The following is a 24,531-nucleotide window of genomic DNA, read 5'->3' on the forward strand; positions in this document are numbered from 1 at the left end:
GCATGCACTAAGGCTCAATGCTTCAAATAGGCTAGTGATAGGACCACAGTCATGTCCTTAACTTGTCAATGACGATTACAGCAGAGATCAATGGGGCAGGGTTGACCTCCAGGATTTACACCCACATTGGCAAATGACCTAAGGAAGCTAGCATGAAGCAGGGAGAAGGCGATCAATACTAGCCCAGAAGTAAAGGTGACAGGCAGGCTGAGGTTGCTACTGCGATTTGGAGGTGTACCAAACCCTTCTATGCATTCGAGGTAGAAGTTGCCCATAATCACAGATCTTGGATCAGATTACGCTAACCTCAATCCTAGCATTAACCATTATGGTTAGGAAAAGAAATCTGACCCTGTGTCAATGGTTACGGACAATTTACTGCCTTCTTTGCTACTTGGTAGATCAAATGGGGTTTCCTCCTGTCTGAGGTTTAGCATCTATGCTATAGCGTAACCCAACTTGGTTGCAGATGTTTCATATTTAAAAGGCCCCTGTTTATTAGGAGAATGTAAATATTTTGCGACCAGTTTCCATTGTAGTATCCCTCCCACACTAGACCTCCCACTTAGAGCATATCACCACGTGCGACTAATTTTGGACACAGTCCGAAGATGCTAACATCAATTAAGCGCCAAACCATCAGCTACTCGCATATTATTGTGAATGAAAATAAGAGCCATGTTTTTGTGGTAGCAGTCAAGTGTAGGTTAACAAAAAGTTATTTTTGGAGTAACCCAGAAGCTTTTCTGTCTCTCATAAAACCAAAAAAGCAAGCCATAGCTATGAAATTAAACGTTGTTCTGCCACGAAACGGAAGATATTGCACTATATTTCTTCAGAGAGTGTACATGTCAAAATGAAAGAAAATGAAGTGGAAATGGTAGATTAAGAAGGAACAGTATACAGGCCACAAGGCACATGCACAGGTAGAGGTCTAATGGGCCTGAGCCCCTGCCCTTTTGTCCTCCTATGAGTAAAGTTCCCATTTCAGATTGGTTAATTATTAACTTTTTATTTCACTTTTAGTCGATTTTCTCTCGTTATTGAAATTATATTCCCATCAAACTAGCTAATTTCACCTTTTATTGTGTGGACAATTCCCCCTCACCTGCTCCTCTGCCCCAACACGAGTGTGCACTGCATGTATGAGATACCTGCACGCAACGAAAGTGTAGTAGTGGCTCACTTTTCAGTTGCAGGTGTCATATCACAGTCAAGAACAGAGAAGGCTTTAATTAGACTGTTTGTTAGTGGGCCTAAGAGGAAAATGTCAGTAGCAGAACAAACTCCAATCACAGGTAAAGACAAGTTAGATTGTTTAAACAGCATAGCTAATTAGCTAGCTAGCTAACTAGTTGGTTTACATAATCTACATTTGCTATTATCAGCTGATAGCCCACTGCTCTTCAGCCTCTCTTTGTAGCCTGACGACTCACACAAAAAATTAATTCACTGCTCTGTCGTTCGTTACATACTTTAGACAGACATCATTGAAATATTTTGTGGTGAGGAGGGGCGCGAGGGGCGTTGTACAAAACAAAGTAATAAGTGATTGAATCGTCTCTAACCAATCAGAGTATCAAAGCTAATGACACATTTTCAAACCACCGCTTTACCTAAGTGTGTTCTGACTAAGGCCCAACCCATCGGTTTCTGGACCAATCAAATGCCCCCGAATGTGTTCGCATTTGGTGTAGGGTCCGGGAGGGTCGGGGAGTCAGTCTCATTGTGGAGAAGAAACTAAAGTCCATGAGCATGGCGTAGCATTTGGCCGGGGCAAGGAGTCTGGGTAGCCAAGCAACTCTCTTTGAGATTGTGTACAGTGGGATGAGTGGGATTTTGCAGAAAATAAAGCTATATGCTTACAAATCTATTTCAATTTGGCTACAGGAGCATTAGATAATTAGCTATGAATGTACGAAATGTAAGTAAATATATATATTTATTTATTTAGGGTTTTGGGCACAGGGAGGAAAGACGGGGGGAAAGATTCCACTTATAATTGGCTTGTTGAAGAACAGTATAAAAAAAAAACTTCCCATCAGACAATAAACATTTTGCACAAAATGAGAAGTGGAGGGGAAAAGAGAAGAGTGGTGGGTCCCTTAATGGGGGCTCGTCCGGGATAGCAATCTCAAAGGATCTTTTTTTATCATGCCCGCAGCGCCATTAAAATCATAACATAATCTCAGCGTGTAATTTCCTAAACTGCCCTGCATATTAGCATGTATAAAGGACAGGGACAATAGAGGGGGAAATAAGGTGTAAGACTAATTTAGATACAACAGATTAAAGACTGGGAAGGCACTGGGGCGATGTTTGAAAGCCTGTTAAATAGGCAGTCTTGTGTGGGGCGGAAAACAACCCAATTATTGAGCAAGTGGGTCAGAGAGGAGAGAGTGGGTGAGAGAGAGAGAGAGAGAGAGGACAGGGTGTATGTATGTATGTGTGTGTGTATGTGTGTGTGTGCTTGAGAGAGAGAGTGAGAGAAATGAAGAAACAAAGCGAAAAATAGAGAGAAAGAGAGAGAGAAAATAGACTGAATTTATGAAGAAAAAAAACAACTACATTAAGATATCCATTTTATCAGCAACATATCAGCATGCAATGTCAGTACACACCGGTTCACTTTAATCTTCCTAATTTACTATGGATTAGATCTACATGAAGGCAAGGAGTTTAGCACAAAAAGCTCTTTCAATTGTTTTCTTCAGGGAAAAAACTTGAAGGCCCAGAACATTGTACTCGTTCATTCTGTGCTACAGGGGGTAACTTTAACTTTAGCAGGTCTTTTACAAGTCCTCTCAAGCTTAAAACATTGTCTTTTTGATGCAGTATTAATAGCGTTTGGGTGCATTTTTAATTGCGAGCGGGTCTACTCGAGCGTATGTATGTGGCTGTTGTCTGTCGACATCATCGTGTGACTGTGACAGCTGCCTGTCACTCTTAGCCCCTGAGGAGCTCTCTCCGAGGACATGGCTGTGCTTTGTTGCTTACCGTGTGTGTGTGTGTGTGTGTGTGTGTGTGTGTGTGTGTGTGTGTGTGTGTGTGTGTGAAATGTCTTTCTTGCTAGCTCTAAACCCAACAATGCAGTAATCCATAACAATGTAATACTAAAACAACATAAGGTAGAACAAAAATACATGAGAAATAAAAATAAGAAGAACACGAGAAAGTAAGTAAGCATAATATATACAGGGTCAGTCAGTTCCAATACCATATTTACAATGTACAGCGATACTGGAGTAATAGAGGGACATATGTAAGGTGAATAGGCATCAGGATATTATGATAAACAGAGTAGCAGCAGCGAATATGATTGTGTGAGTGTGTGTGTGTGTGTAGAGTCAGTATAAATGTATTGTATGTGCATGTGTGTGTGTGAGCAAATTATGAGTGTTTGTGAGTGTTTGTGTGTATGTTGGAGTGTCAATGTGTGTGTGTTACTGTGTAGGGCCCTGTGAGTGTGCATAGAGACTGCAAAGAAAGGTGTATATATATACAGTACCAGTCAAAAGTTTGGACACATCTACTCATTCAAGGGCTTTTATTTTCACTATTTTCTACATTGTCATTGTAGAATAATAGTGAAGACATCAAAACTATGAAATAATACATATGGAATCATGTAGTAACCAAAAAGTGTCAAACAAGTCTAAATATATTTTATATTTAAGATTCTTCAAAGTAGCCAAATTTTGCTTTGATGACAGCGTTGCACACTCTTGGAATTCTCTCAACCAGCTTCATAAGGAATGCTTTTCGAACAGTCTTGAAGGATTTCCACGTATGCTGAGCACTTGTTGGCTGCTTTTCCTTCACTCTGTGGTCCAACTCATCCAAAACCATCTCATTTGGGTTGAGGTCGGGTGAATGTGGAGGCCAGGTCATCTGATGCAGCACTTCATCACTCTTCTTCTTGGTCAAATATCCCTTACACAGCCTGGAGGTGTGTTGGGTCATTGTCCTGTTGAAAAATAAATGATAGTCCCACTAAGCACAAACCAGATGGGATGTCGTATCACTGCAGATCTATGCTGTGGTAGACATGCTGGTTATGTGTGCCTTGAATTCTAAATACATCACAGACAGTGTCACCAGCAAAGCACCATCACACCTCCTCCTCCATGCTTCATGGTGGGAGCCACACATGCGGAGATCATCCGTTCACCTACTCTGAATCTCACAAAGACACGGCAGTTGGAACCAATAATCTGAAATTTGGACTCATCAGACCAAAGGACAGATTTCCACCGGTCGAATGTCCATTGCTCGTGTTTCTTGGCCCAAGCAAGTATTTTCTTCTTATTGGTGTCCTTTAGTAGTGGTTTCTTTGCAGCAAATTGACCACCAAGGTAGCAAGGGGAGGCAGGTAGTTTAGTGGTTAGAGCGTTGGGCCAGCAACCTTTTAGATCGTGGTCCCTGAGCTGACAAGTAAAAAATCTGTCGCTCTGCCCCTGATCAAGGCAGTTAACCCACTGTTCCTAGGCCGTCATTGTAAATAGGAATTTGTTCTTAACTGACTTGCCTAGTTAAATTTTAAAAAGCGTCTTGGGCTCCTGAGTGGAGCAGTGATCTAAGGCACTGCATCTTAGTACTAGAGGTGTTAATCCTGGGCTTTATCACAACTGGCTGTGACTGGGAGTCCCATTGGGCGGTGCACAATTGAGCCAGCGTCATCTGGGTTAGGGGAGGGTTTGGCCGGGGTTGGCCGTCATTATAAAATAAGAATTAGTTATTAACTGACTTGCCTAGTTAAATACATTTTTATAAATCAACGCCGTCTCCTCTGAACAGTTGATGTTGAGATGTGTCCGTTACTGAAGTATTTATTTGCGCTGCAATCTGAGGCTGGTAACTCTAATGAGCATATCCTCTGCAGCAGAGGTAACTCTGGGTCTTCCTTTCCTGTGGCAGTCCTCATGAGAGACAGTTTCACCATAGCGCTTGATGGTTTTTGTGACTGGACTTGAAGAAATGTTCAAAGTTCTTGACATTTTCCAGATTGACTGACCTTCATGTCTTAAAGTAATGATGGGCTGTTGTTTCTCTTTGCTTATTTGAGCTGTTCTTGCCATAATATGGAATGGTCTTTTACCAAATAGGTCTATCTTCTGTATACCCCCCCCCCCCCCTTTTTATTTCATCTTTATTTAACCAGGTAGGCCAGTTGAGAACAAGTTCTCATTTACAACTGCGACCTGGCCATGATAAAGCAAAGCAGTGCGACAAAAACAACACAGTTACACAAACAAACATACAGCCAATAACACAATAGAACAATCAATGTACAGTGTGTGAAAATGTACAAGAGTAGGGAGGTAAGCCAATAAATAGGCCATAGATGCAAAATATTTACAATTTAGCATTAACACTGGAGTGATAGATGTGCAGATGATGATGTGCAAGTAGAGATTCTGCGGTGCAAAAGAGCAAGAGGATTAGTAACAATATGTGGATGAGATAGTTGGGTGTGCTATTTAAAGATTGGCTGTGTACAGGTACAGTGATCGGTAAGCTGCTCTGACAGCTGATGCTTAAAGTTAGAGAGGGAGATTTAAGACTCCAGCTTCAGTGATTTTTGCAGTTTGTTCCAGTCATTGGCAGCAGAGAACTGGAAGGAAAGGCGGCCCAAGCAAGTGTTGGCTTTGGGGATGACCAGTGAAATATACCTGCTGGAGCGCGTGCTACGGGTGGGTGTTGCTATGGTGACCAGTGAGCTGAGATAAGGCGGGGCTTTACCTAGCAAAGACTTATAGATGACTTGGAGCCAGTGGGTTTGGCGACAAATATGAAGCGAGGGCCAGCCAACGAGAGCATACTATCAGGGCACAAGGCGGACCCAGATGCAGACACAGGAGGCAGATGGTTGGAGTCTTAGATGTTTATTGATCCAAAAAGGCATAGGCAAGAGAATGGTCGTGGACAGGCAAAAGGTCCAAACCAGTTCAGAGTCCAGGAGGTACAGAGTGGCAGACAGGCTCGAGGTCAAGGCAGGCAGAATGGTCAGGCAGGCGGGTACAGAGTGCAGAAACAGACAAGGGTCAAATCCGGGAGGACTAGCAAAAAGAGAATAGAAAAAGGCATGAGCACGGGGAAAAACATGCTCGTTGCCTTGGATATACAAGACAAACTGGCACAGAGAGACAGGAAACACAGGGATAAATACACTGGCACAGAGAGACAGGAAACACAGGGGTAAATACACTGGGGAAAACAAGCGACACCTGGAGGGGGTGGAGACAATAACAAGGACAAGTGAAACAGATCAGGGTGTGACACATACAGGTCGCAGTGCTGGGTAGTATATGGGGCTTTGGTGACAAAACGGATGGCACTGTGATAGACTACATCCAGTTTGCTGAGTAAAGTGTTGGAGGCTGTTTTGTAAATTACATCGCCGGAGTCAAGGATCGGTAGGATAGTCAGATTTAGGAGGGTATGTTTAGCAGCATGAGTGAAGGAGGCTTTGTTGCAAAATGGAAAGCTGATTCTAGATTTAATTTTGGATTGAGATGCTTAATGTGAGTCTGGAAGGAGTTTACAGTCTGGCCAGACACCTAGGTATTTGTAGTTGTCCACATATTCTAAGTCAGAAACGTCCATAGTAGTGATGCTAGTTGGGCGGGAGGGTGCGGGCAGCAATCGGTTGAAGAGCATACACTTAGTTTTACTAGCATTTAAAAGCAGATGGAGGCCACAGAAGGAGTGTTGTATGGCATTGAAGCTCGTTTCGAGGTTCGTTAGCACAGTGTCCAAAGAAGGGCCAGATGTATACAGAATGGTGTTGTCTGTGTAGCGGTGGATCAGAGAATCACCAGCAGCAAGAGCGACATCATTGATATATACAGAGAAAAGAGTCATCCCGAGAATTGAACCCCTTCCTTGTCACAACACAACTGATTGGCTCAAACGTATTAAGGAAAGAAATTCCACAAATTAACTTTTAACTGTTAACTGTTAATTGAAATGCATTCCAGGTGACCAACTCATGAAACTGGTTGAGAGAATGCCAAGAGTGTGCAAAGTTGTCATTAAGGCAAAGGGTGGCTACTTTGAAGAATCTCAAATATAAAATATATTTTGATTTGTTTTTTTGGTTACTACATGATTCCATATGTGTTATTTCATATTTTTGATGTCTTCACTATTATTCTACAATGTAGAAAATAGTAAAAATAAAGAAAAACCCTTGAATGAGTAGGTGTGTCCAAACTTTTGACTGGTACTGTATATACAAACAGAAAGGTCAACTCAGTCCGTGTAGCCATTTTGTTAGCTATTTAGCAGTCTTATGGCTTTGGGATAGAAGCTGTTGTTAATACATTGCATTCAATGGTGAGTTCAAAGATGAGTGTAACAAGGTTGACACTTAAGTCAATACATCACAGTCAATGGGGAAAGACACCAATTGACACTTACGTCAATACATTGCATTCTATGGAAACATATTGGTGTCACGGGGTTGATGATTATGTCAATACATTTGCAGTCAATAGTAAAAGACGAGTGTCAACCTATTGAGGCTTATCTCAATACATTGCGTGCAAAAATACAAATAAGATAGAAGGGTCAACTCTGTCCGTGTAACCATTTTGTTAGCTATTGTTAGCTGTAGCGCCACGCGATCAAGGGAGGTGCTATTGCCATTCCAAGCAATGATACAGCCAGTCAAGAAGCTCTCAATGGTACAGCTGTATAACTTTTAGAGGATTTGAGGGCCTATTCACGCACACACACGCGCACCTACTGTGAGCCCCGTTTCTCTTGTTGCATTGTTTTAGATCGTCTGTTGTAACCACTTTGTCTGCCACTGTTTGATATAGAGGCCTGCTGTGAGTTACTGTGTTCCATTCAACTTCAGCACTGAAACTAACTGCACTCTGATCTGGCCTAGCATAAGCACAGTATGTGGGGGGCTGAGGAATCAGTTGAAAAGTGCTATACACACAAACACACACACCAAATGTACACAATCACTTACTCATGCACACACACACACACACACACACACACACACACACACACACACACACACACACACACACACACACACACACACACACACACACACACACACACACACTTCCTCGTGAACACACATCTGTACACACACACACATGCACGCACACACACACCATCTCACAGCTGCTTTACCTCTCACTCTGACCACCACTCTCCTTCTGAACATACCTCCCTCATTTATCTTATCATAAAGAAAGAGTCCTGAACTACCACAGGTTAAAATAGACTCTCTCTTATTCAAGTTTTCTCAGTTATGTGTGTACTTGGTTGCAATAGGCACTTAACAAAAGTCAATGGACTCCCCTTTTTTAAATTCAAAGTGATTGTCTTTATTTCATGGTGGATAAATGCAAGACTCCATTTTGAGCCATCCGACATTTCTCTAGCCCCATCCCTCAGCTTAAAACCAAACCAAATGACCTTTGACTGATGAACTAATTCAGGATTGTGGCTTTAAATATAGAACTAAGTTTCCAAAACGTGTAGTAGCTGGATGCCATTTCTCATCTCTTCCCTATGACACATCTGATACGTTCGCTCAATTTTGGTGTTATGTATATTTTATATCCATTACAGTGTGTTCCCACAATGTGCTATCCCAAGTGAGAACTTTCATGCTTCTCTGTTTCCCCTGCCTCTGAAGCTCAGCAGTGTAGTGCTGTGCCCATTATGGCTAATTATTTATTGTAGCCATAGGCGATGTGCAAGAGAGTGTGCCTCCTCAAATCAAGCATCGCCATTGTTATTCTCGAGATGGAGCTTCGGAGGGGGAAAAGTCCCAGTTGAAAACCCCACCAATCATTCTGAGATAGAAGTAGATGGATTTGCGCCTGGTCAAGTCGTCGTAATCAAGCCCCTTGTCTAGTGTGGAGTAAATAATAATTTGTTCTTAACTGACTTGCCTAGTTAAATAAAGGCTAAATAATAAAATGGTTGAAATACAAAAGGTAAAATAACTAAACAGAAATGTGGGTTGTATTTATAATGTTGTTTGTTCTTCACTGGCTGCTCTTTTCTTGTGACAACAGGTCACAAATCTTGCTGCTGTGATTGCTCACTGTGGTATTTCACCAAACAGATATGGGAGTTTATCAAAATTGGATTTGTTTTCAAATTCTTTGTGGGTCTGAGGGAAATATGTGTCTTCAATATGGTCATACATTTGGCAGGAGGATAGGAAGTGCAGCTCAATTTCCACCTCATTTTGTGGGCAGTGTGCACATAACCTGTCTTCTCTTGAGAGCCAGGTCTGCCTATGGCGGCCTTTGTCAATAGCAAGGCTATGCTCACTGAGTCTGTACATAGTCAAAGCTTTCCTTACGTTTGGGTCAGTCACCGTGGTCAGGTATTCTGCCACTGTGTACTCTCTGTTTAGGGCCAAATGGCATAGTAGTTTGCTCTTTTTTTGTTAATTCTTTCCCATGTGTAATAATTATCTTTTTGTTTTCTCATGATTTGGTTGGATCTAATTGTGTTGCTGTCCTGTGGCTCTGTGGGGTCTGTTTGTGTTTGTGAACAGAGCCCCAGGACCAGCTTTCTTAATGAGGGACTCTTCTCCAGGTTCATCTCTCTCTAGGGGATGGCATTGTTATGGAAGGTTTGGGAATCGTTTCGTTTTAGGTGGTTGTAGAATTTAAAGGATATTTTCTGGATTTTGATAATTAGCGGGTATCGGCCTAATTCTTCTCTGCATGCATTCTTTGGTGTTTTACGTTGTACACTGAGGATATTTTTGCAGAATTCTGCATGCGGAGTCTCAATTTGGTGTTTGTCCCATTTTGTGAATTCTTGGTTGGTGAGCGGACCCCAGACCTTACAACCATAAAGGGCAATGGATTCTTTAACTGATCCAAGTATTTTTTTAGCCAGATGCTAATTGGTATGTCAATTTTTATGTTCCTTTTGATGGCATAGAATGGCCTTCTTGCCTTGTCTCTCAGATTGTTCACAGCTTTGTGGAAGTTACCTGTGGCGCTGATGATAAGGCCAAGGTATGTGTAGTTTTTTATGTGCTCTAGGGCAACGGTGTCTAGATGGAATTTGTATTTGTGGTCCTGGCAAATGGACCTTTTTTGGAACACAATTATTTTGGTCTTACTGAGATTTACTGTCAGGGCCCAGGTCTGGCAGAATCTGTGCAGAAGATCTAGGCCCCCCTTGGTTGGTGACAGAAGCACCAGATCATCAGCAAACAGTAGACATTTGACTTCAGATTCTACTAGGGTGAGGCCGGGAGCTGCAGACTGTTCTAGTGCACTTACCAATTCTTTGATATATATGTTGAAGAGGGTGGGGCTTAAGCTGCATCACTTCTCACCCCACGGCCCTGTCGGAAGAAACCGCGCACTTGTTGTTTGTGTACATGGATTTTATAATGTCGTATGTTATTCCCACAACACCACTTTCCATCTATTTGTATAGCAGACCCTCATGCCAAATTGAGTCTAAGGCTTTTTTTAAATCAACAAATCATGTTTGTCAATTAGGGTGTGCAGAGTGAATACGTGGTCTGTTGTACGATATTTTGGTAAAAAACGAATTGGGCATTTGCTCAGTACATTGTTTTCACTGAGGAAATGTACGAGTCTGCTGTTAATGATAATGCATAGGATTTTCCCAAGGTTGCTGTTGATGCATATCCCACGGTAGTTATTGGGGTCAAATTTGTCTCCACTTTCGTGGATTTGGGTGATCACTCCGTGGTTCCAAAGGAGGATGTTAGAGTTTTAGTATAACCAATTGGAATTTGTTGTCTGTATATTTTATAATTTCATTGAGGACACCATCAACACCACAGGCCTTTTTGGGTTTGAAGGTTTTTATTTTGTCCTGTAGTTCATTCAAGGTAATTGGAGAATCCAGTGGGTTCTGGTAGCTTTTAATAGTTGATTCTAAGATTTGTATTTGAGCATGTATATGTTTTTGCTGTTTGTTCTTTGTTAGAGAGCCAAAAAGATTGGAGAAGTGGTTTACCCATACATCTCAATTTTGGAAAGATAATCCTTCGTGTTGTTTAGTGTTTTCCAATTTTCCCGGAAGTGTTTAGAGTCTATGGATTCTTCAATTACATTGAGCTGATTTCTGATGTGCTGTTCCTTCTTTTTCCATAGTGTATTTCTGTATTGTTTTAGTGATGCATAGACTCAAGGTTTTCTGGATCTCTATGTTTTTGGTTGGACAGGTTTCTCAATTTCTTTCTTAGGTTTTTGCATTCTTCATCAAACCATTTGTCATTGTTGTTCATTTTCTTCAGTTTTATGTTTGACATTTTTTGATTTGATAGGGAAGCTGATTGCTCTATTCAAGTAGACTGTGATTTTGCTGTGATCTGATAGGGGCGTCAGTGGGCTGACTGTGAACGCTCTGAGAGACTCTGGGTTGAGGTCAGTGATAAAGTAGTCTACAGTACTACTGCCAAGAGATGAGCTATAGGTTTACCTACCATAGGAGTCCCCTCAAAGCATACCATTGACTATAAACATACCCAGTGTGCGACAGAGCTGCAGGAGTTGTGGCCCATTTTTGTTGGTTATGTTGTCATAGTTGTGCCTAGGGGGGCATATGGGGGAGGGAATGCTGTCACCTCCAGGCAGGTGTTTGTCCCCCTGTGTGCTGAGGGTGTCAGGTTCTTGTCTGGTTTAGGTCGCCACAGACTAGTACATGTCCCTGGGCCTGGAAATGATTGATTTCCCCCTCCTGGATAGAGAAGCTGTCTTCATTAAAGTATGGGGATTCTAGTGGGGGGATATAGGTAGCACACAGGAGGACATTTTTCTCTGTTTAGATCATTTCCTTTTGAATTTCTAGCCAAATGTAAAATGTTCCTGTTTTGATTAATTTAATGGAGTGAGTTAGGTTTGCTCTATACCAAATTAGCATACCCCCTGAGTCCCTTCCCTGTTTCACACCTGGTAGTTTGTTGGATGGGACTACCAGGTCTCTGTAACCTAGAGGGCAACCAGTGGGTCCTTCTCCTCTATACCATGTTTCTTGTAGGATGACAATGTCTGTATTTCCGATTTTCTTTGATGTTCCATTAAGTGTCCAATGTTGTTGGTCGTGTGTCTTGCCCTCAGACCAGTAAGTGTGAGCAGAGCTTTCTATCGCTCTATATCTCTCTCTATATCTCTCTCTATATCTCTCTCTCTCTATCTCTCTCTCTCTCTCTCTCTCTCTCTCTCTCTCTCTCTCTCTCTCTCTCTCTCTCTCTCTCTCTCTCTCTCTCTCCACAGTTTTATGACTTTATGTCAGGTCTTAAATACCTGGTAGAAACTGCCATGCAGTATTGAGAGAGTCTACCAGAACCAAGAGCTCCTCAAGATTTCAACTTTTTGAGAATGTGGGAATGGTCCGTGGACACTTGAGGGACAGTTATGACGAATGTGTTTCATTTGGTGATCTCATGAAGGACAGGAAACACATATAACTCTATCTCTTAATGTGTACATTTCCCAGCTGTCATGTTTATATCTAAATATTGTGAAATGTATGTGATTAAACATGAAACTATTTGTGAAAAGATGTAATGGGATGTTAACCTTCTAAATGAGAATATGGGTTTTCATATTAAGTTAACCAAATCAATGGCCACGCCCACGTGAGCATAGACATTACGTTGGCGTCATGGAACCGCCCTTTTCTACTCCAGAGTATAAAACCACCCGTGACGAAATGTACATTTCACGACAAAGAAACCCACGGTAAGCCGGTCGTCTCAAATAATTAAGAAGACAGAGGACGCTGGGACAGAGGACGCTGGGACAGAGTCCCCACGTTGGAATGGCTACAATTCTATAGGCCCCAGAAGCTGTTGTTTTGGCTACATGGCTGGAAATTGTTCAACTCTGAGATTTTCATTCACTACAGTAGAAGGAGCAAATTCTAGACGACACAAATGACTAGTTTGCACCTAGAAACTACGTAAACTTAGAAAAAGGAATACCGACAGCCGCCGAAGCATTTATTCTGTGAACATTGTGGTACTCTGAAGTATCTACAACCACGAAGACATGACTTCTGGGAAAGTTAACCAGAGACTCTGGTGAACTCTACAGGACGATCAAGTGTTTTCAACGGAGAGACAACTACATACAGGCGTAAATATGTACATTTCATTTTTTTTCAGAATGAGCGGCCGTTCATGTGCAAAGGATTAGCATTTCTAAGATTAGAATTTTCCACTGTGTGTAGTGAATCGATTTTGTATTTCCCGCTCTTTCTCGGTCCCCACCCCTGTCCTTTGTCTACCAAACCGTCATATCAGCTTAGCCCACTCTGGACTTTTCTATTGTTGTTAGTAACTAATATCTACTGTTTGTTTGTTATGCATTTCTGTGATTATTTAGTAAATAAATAATTAAGCCAATTTGTATATTGCTGATTCATTATGTAAACTAGGGTTTGTGCAGATAACCAAGAATTTTATGATGTTTGGAATGAGACAAATGAGGTAAAAATTAATAATTCATTAATAGAAGATTAATTGACCAGATATTAAAATATCTGAGTTATATTTTGATTTGTTTTACTTAACTTAACTTGTAATCGCAACACTTTCCGTGGTGGCCCAACTTCCTAGTTAATTCATGTTTACATGGTTAGTTTCATCACGTAATAATTAAACCTAGAGAATTGATTTGATAAAATAAGTCTTCACATTTAATGATAGTCACAGCCTGAATTCAAAATGGATTAAAACATGTTTTCGCTCACCCATCTACACATAATACCCTATAATGACAAAGTGAAAACATGTTTTTGAAAATAAATCACATTTATTGAAAATTAAATACAGTAATATCTAATTTACCTAAGTATTCACAACCTTGAGTCAATGCTTTGTAGAAGCAGCTTTGGCAGCGATTATATCTGTTAGTCTTTCTGGTTTCTAAGAAAAAAGAAAGTCTCTAAGAGCTTTCCATACCTGGTTTCCTGAACATATGCCCATTATTCTTTTCAAAAATGTTCAAGCTCTGTCAAATTGGTTATTGATCATTGCTACAGTGCACAACCATTTTCAGGTCGTGCCATAGATGTTCAAATAGATTTAAGATAAAACTTGCAACTCGGCCACTCAGAAACATTTACTGTCTTCTTGGTAAACAACTCCAGAGTAGATTTGGCCTTGTGTTATAGGTTATTGTCCTGCTGAAAGGTGAATACTTCTCCCAGTGTCTGGTGGAACCATGTTTTCTTCTAGGATTTTGCCTGTGCCTGCCTCCATTCACTTTCTTTTTTACCCTGAAAAACTCTCCTGTCCTTAACAATTACAAGCTGAATACATCTCCCAGTGTCTGGTGGAACCATGTTTTCTTCTAGGATTTTGCCTGTGCCTACCTCCATTCACTTTCTTTTTTTACCCTGAAAAACTCTCCAGTCCTTAACAATTACAAGCATACACATAACATGATGCAGCCACCACTATGTTTGGAAGAGAGCGGTATTCAGTAATGAATTGGATTTATCACAAATATAACACTTTGTATTCAGGACAAAATGTTAATTGCTTTGCCACATTTTTTGCAGTATTACTTTAGTACCTGGGATGCATGGTTTGGCATCCTTCTGTACAGGCTTCCTTCTTTTTACTCTGTCAATTAGGTTAGTGTTGTCGAGTAACTACAATGTTGTTGATCCATTGTCAGTTTTCAATCACAGCCATTAAACTCTGTAACTGTTTTCATAGTGAAATCCCTGAGCGATTTATTTTTCTTTTTTCTTTTGACGCCTTTATCTTTGCTGTGACCTGGTGTATTGATACACCAAGTGTAATTAATAACGTCAACATGCTCAAAGGGATATTCAATATCTGCTTTTATTTTTTTTATCCATCTTTCAATAGCGGGCCTTTGCAAGGCATAGGAAAACCTCACTGGTCTTTGTGTTTGAATCTGTGTTTGAAATGTACTGCTCTATTGTCTGTATGTGTGGGGTTCTGTATGTGTGGGGTACAGACATGCAACTTATTATGTGACTTGTTAATCACATTTTTACTCCTGAACTCATTTAGGCTTGCCACAACAAAGGGGTTAAATACCTATTGACTCAAGACATTTCAGCGTTACATTTTTTATCAATTTGTTTCAATTTCGAAAGCATAATTCCACTTTGACAATATGGGGTGTTGTGTGGACACTTAGGAAACGGGTTTCTAAAGGGTTCTTTGACTGTCCCCATAGGATAACCATTTTTGGTTCCAGGTGAAATTATTTTGGGTTCCATGTGAAACCCTTTGTGGAAAGGGTTCTACCTGGAACTAATAAGGGTTCTTCAAAGGGTTCTCCTATGGGGACAGCCGAAGAACCCTTTTAGGTTCGAGATAGCACATTTGTTTTTAGAGTGTAGACCAGTGACAAACTATCTTTATTTAATCCATTTTAAATTCAGACTGTATAACACAACAAATTATGGAAAAAGTCGAGGGTTGTGAATGCTCTCTGAAGGCACTGTACGTTGGCTTTGCCTGTTTTGATAGTGCATTTTTGTTGTACGTGTCTCTGTCTGTGTGTGCACAAGCCTACGGTGAGATTACATAAGATGTGGGTATTAGGCTGCGTTTCTTCACTATTTCAGCACTTGCGTCAGCCCTGAGAATGGGATTGAATCAATAGGACTGCAGGCCCCGGAGATGGCTACTGAGACAGAATATGGTGAAACATAGATTATTACTGGTGTTTACTTTTGTTCGCTAGCTAGCTCTTCTTCTTCCCCACAGCCCAACGCCCAAATGACAGACAGCAGGGGATGTCAGGTTTGACCTTGTTGACCTTTAGGGTTGGCATGTGGAGTCTCGTTTGACCCCTGGACATGACCCTCCGCGACCTCTGCCCTGGGTCTATTTTGCGAGTGATTTATGTCCTACTGTGCGAAGAGCGAGGGTGGCAGGGAGAAGGGGTCGATCGAGGAGGATGAAAGCTTGTGGTACACTTAGAAAAAAAGGTTCTTAGGGTTCTTCGGCTGTCCCCATAGTATAACCCTTTTTGTTCCAGGTAGAACTATTTTAGAACAAGCAAAAGGGTTCTACCTGGAATCAAAGTGTTCTTCAAAGGGTTCTCCATGGAGACAGCCGAAGAACCATTTTAGGTTCTAAAATCTTTTTGTTCCAAGAGTGTACACACTTCGGAAATAGAGCAACCATCCTGAATTAAACACATCTCTTAAAGTGAAAATACACAGAGCAGGTAACTGAACAAATTGGTCATAGTTTTTCTGTTAGACTAACTTCTCTAGGTGGGTCGATAATGAATGCTGAGATTTTGCTCCTTGAAAGTCTATTGGTTTGATGAATTGAAAGGAAATGGGAGCAGAGGTAAAGCGGATACTACCCAAGGCACTATTTTTGTTCTCTGCTAGACCTCTCTCGTTTTCTCTTTTACTTCCTCCTCTCTGTAAATGTACCTCCCTCCATCTCTCTACTCTCTCGCTCTCTTCTTTGCCCCCTCTTCTCTCTGACCTCTCTCTGACCTCTCACTCCCCGCCCAACTATCTCCTCTTTCTTTCAATTCAATTTAAGGGGCTTTATTGTTATGAGAAACATATGTTTACATTGCCAAAGCAAGTGAAATAGCTAATAAACAAAAGTGAAATAAACAACAAAAAAATAACAGTAAACTTTACTCTCACAACAGTTCCAAAAGAATAAAGAATATTATGTCTATATACAGTGTTGTAATGATGTGCAAATAGTTAAAGTATGAAAAGGGAAAGTAAATAAACATAAATATAGTGGTGTTTGTGCTTCACTGGTTTCCCTTTTCTTGTGGCAACAGGTCACAAATCTTGCTGCTGTGATTGCACACTGTCTTATTTCACCCAACAGATATGGGAGTTTATCAAAATTGGAATTGTTTTCAAATTCTTTGTGGGTCTGTGTAATCTGAGCGAAATATGTGTCTCTAATATGGTCATACTTTTGGCAGGAGGTTAGGAAGTGCAGCTCAGTTTCCACCTCATTTTGTGGGCAGTGTGCACATAGCCTGTCTTCTTTTGAGAGCAATGTCTTTCTCAATTGAGAGCAGCCTTTCTCCATAGCAAGGCTATGCTCACTGAGTCTGTACATAGTCAAAGATTTTCTTAATTGTGGGTCAGTCACAGTGGTCAGGTATTCTGCCACTGTGTACTCTCTGTTTAGGGCCAAATAGCATTCTAGTTTGCTGTTTTTTTGTAAATTCTTTCCAATGTGTCAAGTAATTATATTTTGGTTGGGTCTAATTGTGTTGCTGTCTTGGGGCTCTGTGGGGTCTGTTTCTGTTTGTGAACAGAGCCCCAGGACCAGCTCTCACTCACTCACTCACTCACTCACTCACTCACTCCACACACACACACGCACACACCCCACCTCTCTCCTTTCTCTCTACCCCCTGGCCTTCAATACCTTTCTTTCTACCCCCCCCCTCCTCTTCCTCCCCTCGTCTCTCCATCTCCAATTGAGAGAGAAAGTGAAATAAGAGAGGGGGATCAGGCAGGGAGATGAGAAATCAATTAGGCACCACAAGGGCAAAGGTGACATCATTACACATTCAGTCCCTCCGTGCAAAATGAGCCAATAGCTCGTGGTGTGATCAATAGCAATCAAGAGGTGTGTGTGTGTTCGGGTATGTGCGTGGGTGTGATAGGTGTCATGGAGGAGAGATTGTGAGGATATAGTGGGGGGGGGGGGGGGGTTCTCCCCTATTTCCAATATAATTATTGTATTTCAAATACATAATTTTTACAAGGTTGGATTTTTACAAGGGTTGGATAGAGAGGCAGAGTGGGATCCTCTATATGCTCCTCCAGCAGCCCATATATGGTAGCCAATTAGCATATAGAAGAGCAGGCTCCAATGATCCTATACTTTTGGCAAGGACACAGAGGCCAATGAGAATTCAACTAGCCAGTGCTAACTAGCTGCAAATTACACTGGGTCACATTCTTGTAAGTAGAGCTTTAAAAAACAATCCTAGTCCTATTAGCTGCAGTGGCTCGTGTCCGGGTCAGCATCGCAACGATAATATGAGGAAGCAAGTTTGTAATAGCATGGATTTTCGACATTAACAGCTTCAAAACACGAGCCCATGAAAACAGATGTAATATGTGAAGAAATTGTAATTGAAGAAACCGTGCACAAGTTCGAATGTCGTTGCTGTAGCGACATGGACGTGATGCTCAGTTTTATCACTGCACCGAACAGTACTCATTTTTTTAAAGCTCTTTATCAATGTTAAATGTGGTGGGGCATCCTCCTACATGGAGTTTCTCAATGAAGACAAGTGTGTACAAGAAATTGTCAAGTGTGTACTGGAAAATGATGTCTGTACTAGAAATCCACACACACAAAGCACCCTCATTGCATCTCTGGTTTCCGTCAAATGCTTCGTCCTTTTTCTGACATTTCAAAACACAGCCCTTTAAGCAGGTTTGGGTGTCAAAGTGGTGATTTAAACAGAGGTGTGTGTGTGTGTGTGTGTGTGTGTGTGTGTGTGTGTGTGTGTGTGTGTGTGTGTGTGTGTGTGTGTGTGTGTGTGCCTGTAGTGTTTGTGTTATATAGTAAGGGATGAACTGTTATCCTCACACAGTGTTTTGGTGGGCCCCTAAGAATTGCACACGTGCACAGTGTCAGTGGTGACAGCTTGGTTGACATACACAGTGCATGCAGACCTGACACACACTCAGATTAAGAAAGGGTCACTCACACACGTGCACACACACACACACACACATCCTGACGTAGAGAAATGAGTTAACACACTGTCCAGCAGAAATAAAAACATGCACATCTTTTTTAGATATTCTAACATACTCTTCCCTCTCTCTACAGTGCCCCCTCAGATCGTTGTTCGACCCCGGGACCAGATCACAGCCCAGGGTCGCACCGTAACCTTCCTCTGTGGCACCAAGGGCAACCCTCCACCCGCTGTGTTCTGGCAGAAAGAAGGCAGCCAGGTAAGACGCACACCATGGAATATTGTATCAGGTCAAGTCACAGTCGTTCTGTATACACCAATATGACCACTCCACTGTGGAAACTGGTGTTCAGTCAGCATGGTTTTGGCACAAAATGGCTGACATGGATACAGATAAGGGTGGATAAAGTTACCACACATAATATAAACCTCCTTATGAAAACTGGTACAATATCAACACAATTCATTGGTATCATTAAAACATGGTTTAAAAATTGCCATGCGACCACCAACCTGGTTCGATTCCAGGCTGTATCACAACCGTCCGTAATTGGGAGTCCCATAGGGCGGTGCACAACGTCGTTAGGGTTTGGCTGGGGTAGGCCGTCATTCTAAATAATGAATGTGTTCTTAACTGACTTGCCTAGTTAAATAAAGGTTATCCTAAGGAGAACCTTATCTAGTCTGTCATGTTCTTGGCTCTGCTAGCGTTGAATGTTGCTATCAGGCTCTGCTTTCTCTCGGTTGAGCACAGTCCCTGGGCAAGTCACACTGAGAAACACACACATTGAAGGAATTGTTGGATAGTATTTTAACTCGGCAGCTATACTCTTCCTGGGGTCCACAAAGGATGGCGTATATGGCGTCATGTCTGATTAAAAACACCACACACACACACACACACACACACACACACAGGTGAACTCTAGTGTCTGTGGTGTAATGTGCAATCCCCTTTATATATTACACTTTAGAGCAGATCTCACCAGGAGTATATAGGCTCCTTAGGCATCGAAGAGAGAGTGTGTGTGTGTGTGTCACTGGTTCTGCGAAGCATCAACATGCTGAAAGGCCTGGTGGTTGAGTGTGTGCATGGGAGCCTGTAGCACCGCTCTTAGGGACAGATGAGGGGGAGAGATGGAGAGAGAGAGAGAGATGAAGAGGGTGAAGGTGGAAAGAGGGAGTGAGGGGTTGGTTGGTATAGCTAGAGAGTGGGAGATGTAGAAACAAAGAGTTGCCAATGAGAAAGAGGGTAGGGAATGGGAAAAGTAAATGAATGCAGAAGGAAAGAGCAAAGGATTTTATGTGGGAGTACTGTATAGGAGGTGCAGAGAGAGAGAGGGAAAGAGGGAGGGAGAGAGAGAGAGAGAGAGCGCCCCCCTTTGTAGCCCTGCCAGGGCTGTGTTAGATAACACCAAACTGCCTGGCTCTAAATAACACAAGACCCATGGAGAGCAGAACTGAGGGCTTCTCTTTGGTCTAGCTGTCTCTGGGCAGCGAAATGATTCCCTCTATCCCTCTGTGCCCCTCTCCTCCCTCTTTCTATCCCTCCCTCTATTCCTCTGTGACCCTCTTCTCCCTCTATCCACCCCTCTAAGCATCACGGTGGACCCCTCCCTTTCTCCCTACTTCTCTGCCTCTCGCCATCACACGCAATTATACCTTCACCCTTGACCTCTAGCCACGGGCTCTCCACCGATCAGCTCTAAGCCTCTTCGAGGACAGAGTCAAAGAGCATCGCACTCCTGGAACCTCGTGAAATACACATTGGAGGCAGCGAAAACCACACACACATACAGTACCAGTCAAAAGTTTGGACACACCTACTCATTCAAGGGTTTTTCTTTATTTTTACAATTTTCTACATTGTAGAATAAGTGAAGACATCAAAACTATGAAATAACACATATGGAATCATTGCAGTAACCAAAAAAGTGTTAAACACTGAGATTCTTCAAAGTAGCCACCCTTTGCCTTAATGACAGCTTTGCACACCCTTGGCATTCTCTCAACTATCTTCATGAGGTAGTCACCTGGAATGCATTTCAATTAATAGGTGTGCGTGGTTAAAAGTACATTTGTGGAATTTCAGGTCAGTCAAGGTCAGTCAATCCGGAAATGTTAAAGTGCAGTGGCAAAAACCATCAAGAGTGATGCTGAAACTGACTCTCATGAAGACCGCCACAAGAGAGGAAGACCCAGAGTTACCTCTGCTGCAGAGGATACGTTTATTAGAGTTACCAGCTTCAGAAATTGCAGCCCAAATAAATACAGAGTTCAAGTAACAGACACATCTCAACATCAACAGTTCAGATGAGACTGCTTGAATCAGGACTTCGTGGTCGAATTCCTGCAAAGAAACCACTACTAAAGGACACCAATACCAAGAAGAGACTTACTTGGGTTAAGAAACATGAGCAATGGACATTAAACCGGTGGAAATCTGTCCTTTGGTCTTGAGTCCAAATTTAAGATTTTTGGTTCCAACTTCTGTGTCTTTGTGAGACACAGAGTAGGTAAATGAATGATCTACGCATGTGTAGTTCCCTCCGTGAAGCATGGAGGAGGAGGTGGATTGGTGATTTAGAATTCAAGGCACACTTACCAGCATGGCTACCACAGAATTCTGCAACGATACACCATCCCATCTGGTTTGTGCTTAGTGGGACTATCATTTCTTTTTCTACAGGAAAATGGCCCAACACACCTCCAAGCTGTGCAATGGCTATTTGACAAAGAAGGAGAGTGATTGAGTGCTGCATCAGATGACCTGGCCTCCACAATCACCCGACCTCAACCCAATGGAGATGGTTTGGGATGAGTTGGACTGCAGAGTGAAGGAAAAGCAGCCAACAAGTGCTCAGCATACAGTGGGGCAAAAAAATATTTAGTCAGCCACCAATTGTGCAAGTTCTCCCACTTAAAAAGATGAGAGAGGCCTGTAAATTTCATCATAGGTACACTTCAACTATGACAGACAAATTTAGAAAAAAAATCCAGAAAATCACATTGTAGGATTTTTAATGAATTTATTTGCAAATTATGGTGGAAAATAGGTATTTGGTCACCTACAAACAAGCAAGATTTCTGGCTCTCACAGACCTGTAACTTCTTCTTTAAGAGGCTCCTCTGTCCTCCACTCGTTACCTGTATTATTGGCACCTGTTTGAACTTGTTATCAGAATAAAAGACACCTTTCCACAACCTCAAACAGTCACACTCCAAACTCCACTATGGCCAAGACCAAAGAGCTGTCAAAGGACACCAGAAACAAAATTGTAGACCTGCACCAGGCTAGGAAGACAATCTACAATAGGTAAGCAGCTTGGTTTGAAGAAATCAACGGTGGGAGCAATTGTTAGGAAATGGAAGACATACAAGACCACTGATAATCTCCCTCTATCTGGGGCTCCACGCAAGATCTCACCCCGTGGGGTCAAAATTATCACAAGAACGGTGAGCAAAAATCCCAGAACCACACGGGGGGACCTAGTGAATGACCTGCAGAGAGCTGGGATCAAAGTAACAAAGCCTACCATCAGTAACACACTGCGCTGCCAGGGACTCAAATCCTGCAGTGCCAGACGTGTCCCCCTGCTTAAGCCAGTACGTGTCCAGGCCCGTCTGAAGTTTGCTAGAGAGCATTTGGATGATCCAGAAGTAGATTGGGAGAATGTCATATGGTCAGATGAAACCAAAATATAACTTTTTGGTAAAAACTCAACTCGTCGTGTTTGGAGAACAAAGAATGCTGAGTTGCATCCAAAGAACACCATATCTACTGTGAAGCATGGGGGTGGAAATATCATGCTTTGGGGCTGTTTTTCTGCAAAGGGACCAGGACGACTGATCTGTGTAAAGGAAAGAATGAATGGGGCCATGTATCATGAGATTTTGAGTGAAAACCTCCTTCCATCAGCAAGGGCATTGAAGATGAAACGTGGCTGGGTCTTTCAGCATGACAATGATCCCAAACACACCACCCGGGCAACAAAGGAGTGGCTTCGTAAGAAGCATTTCAAGGTCCTGGAGTGGCATAGCCAGTCTCCAGATCTCAACCCCATAGAAAATCTTTGGAGGGAGTTGAAAGTCTGTTACCCAGCAACAGCCCCAAAACATCACTGCTCTAGAGGAGATCTGCATGGAGGAATGGGCCAAAATACCAGCAACAGTGTGTGAAAACCTTGTGAAGACTTACAGAAAACGTTTGATCTCTGTCATTGCCAACAAAGGGTATATAACAAAGTATTGAGATAAACTTTTGTTATTGACCAAATACTTATTTTCCACCATAATTTGCAAATAAATTAATTAAAATTCCTACAATGTGATTTTCTGGATTTTTTTTCTATTTTTGTCTGTCATAGTTGAAGTGTACCTATGATGACAATTACAGGCCTCTCTCATCTTTTTAAGTGGGAGAACTTGCACAATTGGTGGCTGACTATATACTTTTTTGCCCCACTGTATGTGGGAACTACTTCAAGACTGTTGGAAAAGCATTCCAGGTGAATCTGTTTGAGAGAATGCCAAGCGCGGGCAAAAGGTGGCTACTTTGAAGAATGTAAAATATAAAATATATTTTCAGTTGTTTAACACTTTTTCCCCACTATTCTACAATGTAGAAATAGTAAAAATAAAGAAAAACCCTTGAATGAGTAGGTGTGTCCAAACATTTGACTGGTAGTGTATTTACACTGCATGCATGTAACAAACACACACACACACACACACACATACAGTGCCTTCAAAAAGTATTCACACTCCTTGACTTTTTCCACATTTTGTTGTGTTACAGTCTGCATTTAAAATTGATTAACTAGAGTTTTTGTGTCACTGGCTTTCACACAATACCCCATAATGTCAAAATGGAATTATGTTTTTAGAAATGTTTACGAAATCATTATAAAACAGTATAAAACAGTATAAAACATTTGCTTGTCACATAATATGTTGCATGGACTCTCTCTGTGTGCAATAATAATGTATAACATGATTTTTGAATGACTATGTCATCTCTGTACCCCACACATACAATTATCTGTAAGGTCCATCAGTCAAGCAGTGAATTTCAAACAAAGATTCAACCACAAAGACCAGGGAGGTTTTCCAATACCTCACAAAGAAGGGCACCTGTTGGTGGATCAGTAAAAATAAAAAAAGCAGACATTGAACATCCCTTTGAGCATGGTGAAGTTATTAATTACACTTTAGATGGTGTATCAATACGCCCAGTCACTACAAAGATACATGCGTTCTTCCTAACTCAGTTGCCGGAGAGGAAGGAAACCGCTCAGGGATTTCACCATGAGGCCAACGGTGACTTTAAAACAGTTAGAGTTTAATGGCTGTGATAGGAAAAAACTGAGGACGGATCAACAACTTTTTAGCTACGCCACAATTTGACAGAGTGAAAAGAATATCTCATTCTTACAATCTGAGCAAATTACAGTAAAAAATGATATGTTTTACCTGTGCTGACCAGTTTCAGCCTACCGGTTGTGTGACATGGTGTTGTGATGTTTTATCCCCCCTGTGCTGACTGGTTTCAGCCTACCTGTTATGTGGTGTTGTGTCATTTCCTGCCTCCCCAGATCCTGCTGTTCCCCATCCAGGAAGCTGCCCAGTCCGGCCGATACTCTGTGTCTCTGAGCGGGGAGCTGACCATCACAGACGTCCTCAGTGAGGACTCGGGATACTACATCTGTCAGGCCATCTCTGTGGCCGGGAGCATCCTCACCAAGGCCCTGCTGGAGGTCGAGAGTGGTTAGTGTCTGTGGGAGGAACACAAACAAACACACGCACACACACACACTCACAGATCTGTCGTAAATATATTGAA

General features: G+C 41.9%; 1 protein-coding gene across 1 annotated transcript in view; it reads left to right on the top strand.

Moving 5' to 3' along the window:
* LOC139423215 (roundabout homolog 3-like) overlaps positions 1–24,531 on the top strand; it is a 104,982-nt gene that overhangs the window by 43,508 nt on the left and 36,943 nt on the right. Inside the window, exons 6-7 of the mRNA XM_071174971.1 lie at positions 18,824–18,948; positions 24,284–24,455. Of these exons, the coding sequence (XP_071031072.1) occupies positions 18,824–18,948; positions 24,284–24,455 (297 nt within the window). The remainder of the gene's footprint in view (positions 1–18,823; positions 18,949–24,283; positions 24,456–24,531) is intronic.

Source organism: Oncorhynchus clarkii, chromosome 12 (assembly GCF_045791955.1).
Source record: "Oncorhynchus clarkii lewisi isolate Uvic-CL-2024 chromosome 12, UVic_Ocla_1.0, whole genome shotgun sequence".
Taxonomy (NCBI): domain Eukaryota; kingdom Metazoa; phylum Chordata; class Actinopteri; order Salmoniformes; family Salmonidae; genus Oncorhynchus; species Oncorhynchus clarkii.